This window comes from Myiozetetes cayanensis, unplaced genomic scaffold (genome assembly GCF_022539395.1).
Source record: "Myiozetetes cayanensis isolate MyiCay16 unplaced genomic scaffold, myiCay2020 scf361, whole genome shotgun sequence".
NCBI classification, from domain to species: domain Eukaryota; kingdom Metazoa; phylum Chordata; class Aves; order Passeriformes; family Tyrannidae; genus Myiozetetes; species Myiozetetes cayanensis.
In genome coordinates this window covers 4,468-15,204 of record NW_026087590.1, presented here as the reverse complement: position 1 = coordinate 15,204, position 10,737 = coordinate 4,468, and the positions used below count along the sequence as shown (strand labels likewise).

The following is a 10,737-nucleotide window of genomic DNA, read 5'->3' as shown; positions in this document are numbered from 1 at the left end:
CCGAACAGAGTTCTGACTCCACTGACCGTGCCTGACCTCAAACCCTGGTCCCTGGACCCCTGAACAGAGTTCTGACTCCACTGACCGTGCCTGACCTCAAACCCGGGTCCCTGGACCCCCTGACCAGGGTTTTGACCCCCTGACTGGGCCTGAACCCTCAAACCCGGGTCCCTGAACCCCCTGGGCAGCCTTCTGTGCCTGGTCCCGACCCCTGTCCTGTGGCCGCCTGGTGCCCGGACCCTGCTTCCTCCCCTGGGACCGCTCCGCTTCCCGCTCTCCCCAGCCCGCTTCCCTGCCCCCCATTCCCAGTCCCCACCCACACCCAGTGCCCGCTCTCCCATTCCCGGTGCTCCCATTCCCTGTCCCTGCCACTCCCGGTTCCCTGTTCCCGCATCCCGCTCCCCATTTCCAGTCCCCCCACACCCAGTGCCAGCTCCCCATTCCCGGTGCTCCCATTCCCTGTCCCCACCACTCCCGGTTCCCGTTCCCGCATCCCGGTCCCCCATTCCCGGCGCCCGCCCCCTTTCCTGGTCCCCCTCAATTCCCAGTACCCGCTCCCCATTCCCCCTCCCTCTCCCCATTCCTTGTCCCAGCCACTCCCTGTTCCCGCTCCCCGCCATTCCCAGTGCCCGCTCCCCCATTCCCAGTGCCTCCCATTCCCAGTTCCCGCTCTCCCATTCCCAGACCCCCCACTCCCGGTTCCTTCTCCCCCAGTCCCAGTCCCCCCTTCCCAGTTCCCTGCCTCCCATTCCCAGACCCCCACTCCCGGTTCCTTCTCCCCCAATCCCAGTCCCCCCATTCCCAGTTCCCTGCTCCCCCATTCCCTCTCCCCTCCATTCCCAGTTCCCGCTCCCCTATCCCGCTGCCCCCCACTCCCAGCTCCCCCATTCCCAGCTCCCACTCCGCTCCCACGTGGCAGCCACCCTTGCCGCTGTTCCGTTCCCGGTTTGTTCCCGGTGCGTTCCCGGTGTGTTCCCGGTGCGTTCCGGTGTGTTCCCGGGGTCTCACCTGGCGGGCGGGGCTCTGCAGTCCCTGCAGCAGCAGCGGCGGCGCAGGGGGCAGTGCTGGGGGCTGCCCTCGGCCTCCCGCAGCATTCCAGAGCCGGCTGATCCCGCCGATCCCACCGGGAGCGAGGACGGGGCCGGGGATGGGGCGGGACCTGATCCGGGCACGGCCCCCCCGGAGCCGCCACCGCCTTCAGCCCCCCCCGGGCTCGGCTCCCCCTCCGTGAGGGTCCCTTGGGGCTCTCCTGAGCCCTTCCTGCCGGGAATGTCATTCCCAATGATCCCCCGACTCCGGGAGCGGGACCCTCGGGGGTCCCGAGCTGTGCTCCCGCCTGGCATCGTGTCCATCCTTGCTTTTCCCGCCACATCCCTGCTTTTCCTGCCCCGTGGGGGATTTAGGGCTCTCCTGACCGCCTTTTCCCACTGCTCCCGTCCCTCTGGAAGCGCCTCGGGCCTTTCCGTTGGGAATGGGGTTCCCAATCAACAGCAGGAGTGGGAATCTCGGTGGTCCCGGTGGTCCCGAGTTGTGCTCCTGCCTGGCACCGTGCCCATCCCTGCTTTTCCTGCCCCATCCCTGCTTTTCCTGCCCATCCCTGCTTTTCCTGCCCCGTGGTGAGGGGGATTTAGGGCTCTCCTGAGCCCTTCCTGCCGGGAATGTCATTCCCAGTGATCCCCCGACTCCGGGAGCGGGACCTTTGGTGGTCCCGGGGGTCCCGAGCTGTGCCAGGGGCAGTGCCCACCTGGCATCGTGTCTATCCCTGCTTTTCCTGCCCCATCCCTGCTTTTCCTGCCCCATCCCTGCTTTTCCTGCCCATCCCTGCTTTTCCTGCCCCCCCTAACCCCCTTCCTCCTTCCCCCCCCTCCCTGCTCTGATTCCCATTCCAGCCCCGTGGATCCCACAACGCTCCCAGGGGCGCAGCCACCGGGGACCCCTCCCAAAGCTGATCCAACCCCTCCTCCCCCGGGACCAGGAGAATTCCAAACGTTCTCCTGGGACCCCCAAAGCTGCTCCAACCCCTCCCCTCCCCGGGACCAGGAGAATTCCAAACGTTCTCCTGGACCCCAAAGCTACTCCAACCCCTCCCTCCCCCCGGGACCAGGAGAATTCCAAACGTTCTCCTGGACCCCCAAAGTGGGCTCCAACCCTTCCCTCCCCCCACCCCGGGACCAGGAGAATTCCAAGGACAAAGAGCCAGGAAAACAAGGTGTTTTTGTGCCGTGGGATGAGGGAACACCGGATCCGTGTTTTCCACAGGCTGGGAGAGTCCAAGGACAAAGATAAAAGCGGCTGGGAATGCGATGGGATGGGGGGGGAAGGAGGGGGAGGCAGGGATGGGATCCCATCCCCCCCGGGAGAGAGTCCTGGGAAAAGTGGGATGGAGGTGCGAGGGGGGCAGCACCGGGATCTGGGAGGGACAGGGAATTGAGGGGGGGGGGGATTTGGGAAGAGTCAGAGGGAGAAAAGGGGTCAGGGAAGCAAAGGGAAAAGTGGAGAGAGTAAAGTCATGGAATTCCTGAGCTGTTCAGGGTGGAAAAACCCCTTGGAACTGAGTCCAAACATTCCCAGATGTGCCCAGGCCATCCCAAGGGACACATCCCCAGGGACTGGGAATCCCTCCAGGGATTGGGAATCCAGCCCTGCCCTGGGGAGTTCATTCCAGTGCCTGACAGCCCTTTCCAGGCAGGAATTGTTCCCAATATCCCACCTGCCCCTCTCCTGGCCCAGCTGGAGGCCGTTCCCTCTCCCTCCTGGCCCTTCTTCCCTGGGAATTGGGGACCCTCCACCTCCTGAGAATTCCTGCCAGGGAATTGTGGAGAGAGCTGGGACAGTGCCAGGATGGCCCAGAATCCTTAGGGATGGCTCAGGATGGAAAATCCCTCCGGAATTCCGGAGTCCAACCAGCCCAGGCCAGCCCTGCCCCGTGTGCCCAAGGGCCACATCCCCAGGGGTTGGGAATCCCTGCAGGGATTGGGAATCCAGCCCTGCCCTGGGAAGTTCATTCCAGTGCCTGACAGCCCTTTCCAGGTGGGAATTGTTCCAGGTCCTTTCCCAGCTTTTCCAGCCCCTCTGCCCCAGGCCTGGAGCGCTCCAGGGACAGGACTTGGCACTTGGTGCCCCTCAGTCCATGGGCCTTGGCGGGGACATGACGGGAGATTGGGAAGGGATTCCCGGCTGGGCTGGAATTCCCAGGGAAGCTGTGGCTGCCCCTGGATCCCTGCAGTGTCCCAGGCCGGGCTGGATCCCCTGGGATAGCGGGAGGTGTCCCCAAACATGGAATGGGATGATCCATAAGGTCCCTTCCTGCCCCCCCACCCCCAATCCCAAAATCCCGGGACACTCCACTCCACTCCAGGCGCTCCCGCGGTGCCAACACGGGCGTTTATTGGGATCGGGAATGACGACGACGATGGATCCGGAACCCCCCCCGACCTTCCCGGCCCTCGGAGGGCCCTTCCCTGCCCTTTGGCTCCGCCCGGGAATGCCGGGATCGCGGGGATGGAGGTCCCATCCCACGAGATTTGGGACAGGAGCTCTGGAATGCACTGGGATCGGGGGGATCCCGTCCCGGGAAGCTTCAGAGATCCAGGGAATTCTCCATACCCGCATGGGAAACGTCGTCCATCCAGATCCTGCCCCAGCCTGGGGGGCAGGGAATGCAGGGATGCACACACAGAGAATGTAGGGATACACACAGGGATACACAGGGATACACCGGGATACACAGAGGGAATGCAGGGATGCACACAGGGAATGCAGGGATGCACACAGGGAATGCAGGGATACACACAAGGGATGGAGGGATGCACACAGGGAATGCAGGGATGCACAGGGAATGCAGGGATACACACAGGGAATGCAGGGATGCACAGGGGATGCAGGGATGCACACAGGGAATACAGGGATACACACAGGGAATACAGGGATACACACAGGGATACACAGGGAATGCAGGGATGCACAGGGATGAACACAGGGAATGCAGGGATGCACAGGGAATGCAGGGATACACACAGGGAATGCAGGGATGCACAGGGGATGCAGGGATGCACACAGGGAATGCAGGGATACACAGGGAATGTAGGGATGCACACAGGGATACACAGGGAATGCAGGGATGCACAGGGATGAACACAGGGAATGCAGGGATGCACAGGGATACACACAGGGAATGCATGGATACACTCAGGGAACAGGGATACACAGGGATACAAACAGGGAATGCAAGGATACACACAAGGAATGCAGGGATACACACAGGGAATGCAGGGATACACACAGGGAATGTAGGGATACACAGGGAATGTAGGGATGCACACAGGGATACACAGGGAATGCAGGGATGCACAGGGATGAACACAGGGAATGCAGGGATGCACACAAGGAATGCAGGGATACACACAGGGAATGTAAGGATACACAGGGAATGCAGGGATACATACAGGGAATGCAAGGATACACAGGGAATGCAAGGATACACAGGGAATGCAGGGATACATACAGGGAATGCAAGGATACACAGGGAATGCAAGGATACACAGGGAATGCAGGGACACACAGGGATACACAGGGAATGCAGAGATACACAGGGATGCACACAGGGAATGCAGGGATACATACAGGGAATGCAGGGATACACACAGGGAATGCAGGGATACACACAGGGAATGCAGGGATACACAGGGATACACACAGGGAATGCAGGGAATGCAGGAATACACAGGGATGTACACAGGGAATACAGGGATACACAGGGATACACACAGGGAATGCAGGGATACATACAGGGAATGCAGGGATGCACAGAGGGAATGCAGGGATTCACAGGGAATGCAGGGATACACACAGGGAATGGAGGGATACACAGGGATACACACAGGGATATACAGGAGTACACAGGGAATGCAGGGATATACATAGGGAATGCAGGGATACACAGGGAATGCAGGGATACCCACAGGGATACCCACAGGGAATGTAGGGATACACACAGGGAATGCAGGGATACACAGGGATACACAGGGATACACACAGGGAATGGAGGGATGCACACAGGGATGCACACAGGGATACACACAGGGAATGGAGGGATGCACACAGGGATGCACACAGGGATACACACAGGGAATGGAGGGATGCACATAGGGATGCACACAGGGATACACACAGGGAATGGAGGGATGCACACAGGGATGCACACAGGGATACACACAGGGAATGGAGGGATGCACACAGGGATGCACACAGGGAATGCACAGGGATACACACAGGGAATGCACAGGGATACACAGGGGTACACACAGGGATGCACACAGGGAATGCAGGGATACACACAGGGAATGCAGGGATACATACAGGGAATGCACAGGGATACACACAGGGAATGCAGGGATACACACAGGGAATGCAGGGATACACACAGGGAATGCAGGGATACACACAGGGAATGCAGGGATACACATAGGGAACGCAGGGATACACACAGGGATACACAGGGAATGCAGGGATACCTTGGAGCTTTGATTTTTGCAGTTCAACCGTGTGAACACCTTGTGTTTCGTGCATGTGACCAACGACAAGTTGAATAGTCACCTATGTGGCAATTATTAAACTGTATGAAAGACAGCGCGATTAATAAAGACGGAGCTTCTGAAACATCGGATTGGCCCGTGGGAGGTTCCCCTTGAGGCTCGCAGGGGACGACACCCTAACACAGCAAGGGAAGCGGTAAAGGCTCTGCTCCATCCCACAATCCCAAGATTTGGGGTTCCTCTGGGAACGCCATCAGACAGAGGGGCACGTTTCACCGCAGGGGTGGTAGGTGAAGGATTTGTGTCGCGCCCCGGGAATCGTTTGGGACCTCCCACGCTCCCCGCAGACCTCAGGCAAGCGGCGAAGCGGAACGCGCGAACGGCACTCTGAAAACGCAGATTGGTGGAATTTGTCAGGGAACACCCATGCCAAGGGGTTCAGGCTTTGCCTCTGGCTCTGCTGAGCATTCCCGTCCGGCCAAGGCCGAGGGATAACAGAAGTCCTCATGGAATGTTGTACGGGAGACCACGCCAGGCTCTGCGCGTTCCGGGGGACGTTCACACGAGAGGGAAGGTTGATTTACGGAAGCATTTAATTGCTTTGGGCTCTACTTTACAGAAGCTCTGGAAGTTCCTCGAGCTTTCCACACTCAGAGGATTGGACACCCCTGCTCATCAATTCCAGCCAGGAGACCGGGTCTGCATCAAATGGTGGGACAGTGACCCGCTGTGAGCTGAGAGGAGAGGACCTTTCCAAATCCTACTGACTTCCCTCACTGCCCTCAAAGTTGCTGGCAAAGGACCGTGGTTCCATTGCTCCAGAGCGAAGAAAGCTTCAGTTCCTGGAACCATCAGCAAAGCAGAACCCGGCTCAGAGGAAGAGGATGTGGCACAGACTGCTTCTGCCGTGCGTGTGATGTGTGCAGTCGGTAAGTGGGAATTAAGTTCAGAGCCTGATTTACATTTGGCTCCTCCTATTCTCCGTGGAAGCGAGTGCTGGATTTGCCCTAGGGAATTTGGCTGCAGTTTGGAACCAAACCAAAATTCTGCACTGGGCATCTCCGGACAACGCCTCGCTGGATTTGGGAGGCACTCCCCACAAACTTACTCCGTGGCTTCCCGGATAAAACAACTGTTTCTACTGCTAATGTACATAGTTAGTGTTTGTGTGATAGCTCACTGCATGAGCCAGTGCTGTAGATGTTGCTCATCTCTTTTGAGAAAGGATCAGATGCAAGTAGCAGAGACCGGACAAAACTTTTGGCTTTTGTCCGGTCTCTAAAGGGGGGACTGATTTTTTTAATTTTTGTAGATCTTAGAAGTAGTTCTGTAGTAAATGCAGATTTTAGAGTAGCAGCACATTACCCCTTTACCCTTTAACACACATAGCAAACCCTGTCACCCATTCCCACATCAATCCCCCCAAATTCCGTTTTCCCATATCATTCCCCTGAATTCCATTAATTTATTCAGTCTCTTTTTCGAGGTAGGACTGTAGAGAACACCCTAACCTTGCACAAGAAGGTACAGCCACAGACCCAACAACCTTCAGGCCCAGGAGTCTGGAAGGCCTCCAAGGACATTACGTGCTCTGAGGAAGATGAAGATGAAGAAGAGGGGGTCCCAAAAGGCCCCCCAGACCCAATTCCCAAGAGCTGTGGTGGGGGCAGAACCTGGGGGGTGGCCGGATGGGGATTGGGGGAAAATCATTATAAAAACTGGGAACACCTGGATTTGGGAGCACGTTGGGGTATTCCAGAAAGCCTGGGGGCTCATTAAAGCCTTGGGATCCTTAGCTTATCTCCTACCTCATTTGGCTTGGAGTCTTTTTTTCCCCACGGCCATTTAGGCAACACAGGGATACACAGGGATACACACAGGGAATTGAAGGATACACAGGGAATGCAGGGATACACAGGGATACACACAGGGAATTGAAGGATACACAGGGAATGCAGGGATACACAGGGATACACACAGGGAATGCAGGGATGCACATAGGGATACAAACAGGGAATGCAGGGATACACAGGGATACACAGGCAATGCAGGGATACACACAGGGAATGCAGGGATGCACAGGGGCACTGTGAGGACTGGGCTGCAATTCCCAGGGAAGCTGTGGCTGCCCCTGGATCCCTGGAGTGTCCCAGGCCGGGTTGGATCCCCTGGGACAGCGGGAGGTGCCGGGGTTGGAACGGGATGAGCTGTGAGGTCCCTTCCCGCCCGACCCATTCCATGACTCCAGGACTCCTTGGAGATGGTCCCGGCACTTGGGACGGTCCCACATGGAGGTGTCACCTCCATCCCACATCCCTGGAGAGAGATATCCCTCCATCCCACATCCCTGGACAGAGATATCCCTCCATCCCACATCCCTATACAGAGATATCCCTCCATCCCACACCCCTTTGGACAGAGATATCCCTCCATCCCACATCCCTGGACAGAGCTATCCCTCCATCCCACATCCTTGGACAGAGATATCCCTCCATCCCACATCCCTTTGGACAGAGATATCCCTCCATCCCACATCCCTTTGGACAGAGATATCCCTCCATCCCACATCCCTGGACAGAGATATCCCTCCATCCCACATCCCTGGAGAGAGATATCCCTCCCTCCCACATCCCTGGAGAGAGATATCCCTCCATCCCACATCCCTGGACAGAGATATCCCTCCATCCCACATCCCTGGACAGAGATATCCCTCCATCCCACATCCCTGGAGAGGGATATCCCTCCATCCCACATCCCTTTGGACAGAGATATCCCTCCATCCCACATCCCAGGACAGAGATATCCCTCCATCCCACATCCCTTTGGACAGAGATATCCCTCCATCCCACATCCCTTTGGACAGAGATATCCCTCCATCCCACATCCCTGGACAGAGATATCCCTCCATCCCACATCCTTATACAGAGATATCCCTCCATCCCACATCCCTGGACAGAGATATCCCTCCATCCCACATCCCTGGACAGAGATATCCCTCCATCCCACATCCTTTGGACAGAGATATCCCTCCATCCCACATCCCTGGACAGAGATATCCCTCCATCCCACATCCCTGACAGAGATATCCTCCATCCCACATCCCTTGGACAGAGATATCCCTCCATCCCACATCCCAGGACAGAGATATCCCTCCATCCCACATCCTGGAGAGATATCCCTCCATCCCACATCCTGGACAGAGATATCCTCCATCCCACATCCCTTGGACAGAGATATCCCTCCATCCCACATCCCTTTGGACAGAGATATCCCTCCATCCCACATCCCTGGAGAGAGATATCCCTCCATCCCACATCCCTGGACAGAGATATCCCTCCATCCCACATCCCTTGGACAGAGATATCCCTCCATCCCACACCACTGGACAGAGATATCCCTCCATCCCACATCCCTATACAGAGATATCCCTCCATCCCACATCCCAGGACAGAGATATCCCTCCATCCCACATCCCTATACAGAGATATCCCTCCATCCCACATCCCTTTGGACAGAGATATCCCTCCATCCCACATCCTGGGACAGAGATATCCCTCCATCCCACACCCCTTTGGACAGAGATATCCCTCCATCCCACATCCCTTGGACAGAGATATCCTCCATCCCACATCCCTGGACAGAGATATCCCTCCATCCCACATCCCTGGACAGAGATATCCCTCCATCCCACATCCCTGGACAGAGATATCCCTCCATCCCACATCCCTGGAGAGAGATATCCCTCCATCCCACATCCCTTTGGACAGAGATATCCCTCCATCCCACATCCCTGGACAGAGATATCCTCCATCCCACATCCCTCTGGACAGAGATATCCCTCCATCCCACATCCCTATACAGAGATATCCCTCCATCCCACATCCCTGGACAGAGATATCCCTCCATCCCACATCCCTGGAGAGAGATATCCCTCCATCTCACATCCCTGGAGAGAGAGAGATATCCCTCCATCCCACATCCCTGGAGAGAGATATCCCTCCATCCCACATCCCTGACAGAGATATCCCTCCATCCCACATCCCTGGAGAGATATCCCTCCATCCCACATCCCTGGACAGAGATATCCCTCCATCCCACATCCCTATGACAGAGATATCCCTCCATCCCACATCCCTGGACAGAGATATCCCTCCATCCCACATCCCTTGGACAGAGATATCCTCCATCCCACATCCCTGGACAGAGATATCCCTCCATCCCACATCCCTTGGACAGAGATATCCCTCCATCCCACATCCCTTGGACAGAGATATCCTCCATCCCACATCCCTTTGGACAGAGATATCCCTCCATCCCACATCCCTGGACAGAGATATCCCTCCATCCCACATCCCTGGACAGAGATATCCCTCCATCCCACATCCCTGGACAGAGATATCCCTCCATCCCACATCCCTTGGACAGAGATATCCCTCCATCCCACATCCCTGGACAGAGATATCCCTCCATCCCACATCCCTGGACAGAGATATCCCTCCATCCCACATCCCTGACAGAGATATCCCGCCATCCCACATCCCTTTGGACAGAGATATCCCTCCATCCCACATCCCTGGACAGAGATATCCCTCCATCCCACATCCCTTGGACAGAGATATCCCTCCATCCCACATCCCTGGACAGAGATATCCCTCCATCCCACATCCCTGGACAGAGATATCCCTCCATCCCACATCCCTGGACAGAGATATCCCTCCATCCCACATCCCTTGGACAGAGATATCCCTCCATCCCACATCCCTTTGGACAGAGATATCCCTCCATCCCACATCCCTTGGACAGAGATATCCTCCATCCCACATCCCTTTGGACAGAGATATCCCTCCATCCCACATCCCTGGACAGAGATATCCCTCCATCCCACATCCCTGGACAGAGATATCCCTCCATCCCACATCCCTGGACAGAGATATCCCTCCATCCCACATCCCTGGACAGAGATATCCCTCCATCCCACATCCCTGGACAGAGATATCCCTCCATCCCACATCCCTTGGACAGAGATATCCCTCCATCCCACATCCCTGGACAGAGATATCCCTCCATCCCACATCCCTGGACAGAGATATCCCTCCATCCCACATCCCTGGACAGAGATATCCCTCCATCCCACATCCCTAGACAGAGATATCCCTCCATCCCACATCCCTGGACAGAGATATCCCTCCATCCCACATCCCTG

At 56.9% G+C, this 10,737-nt stretch overlaps 1 protein-coding gene across 3 annotated transcripts in view; it reads left to right on the top strand.

The window, feature by feature from the left end:
• Window positions 1-7,934, top strand: part of LOC126646665 (uncharacterized PE-PGRS family protein PE_PGRS54-like) — a 35,362-nt gene extending 27,428 nt beyond the window's left edge. Inside the window, exons 2-3 of one of the 3 annotated variants that reach the window (XM_050328127.1) lie at window positions 3,265-6,463; window positions 7,008-7,934. In XM_050328127.1, coding sequence (XP_050184084.1) covers window positions 3,660-5,591 — 1,932 coding nt within the window. In that variant the 5' untranslated portion in view covers window positions 3,265-3,659 and the 3' untranslated portion in view covers window positions 5,592-6,463; window positions 7,008-7,934. Of the gene's footprint in view, window positions 1-2,465; window positions 6,464-7,007 lie in introns of those variants that run through there. The other 2 variants (XM_050328128.1, XM_050328126.1) reach the window with 2 other exon arrangements.
• The last annotated feature ends 2,803 nt before the right edge of the window (window positions 7,935-10,737 follow it).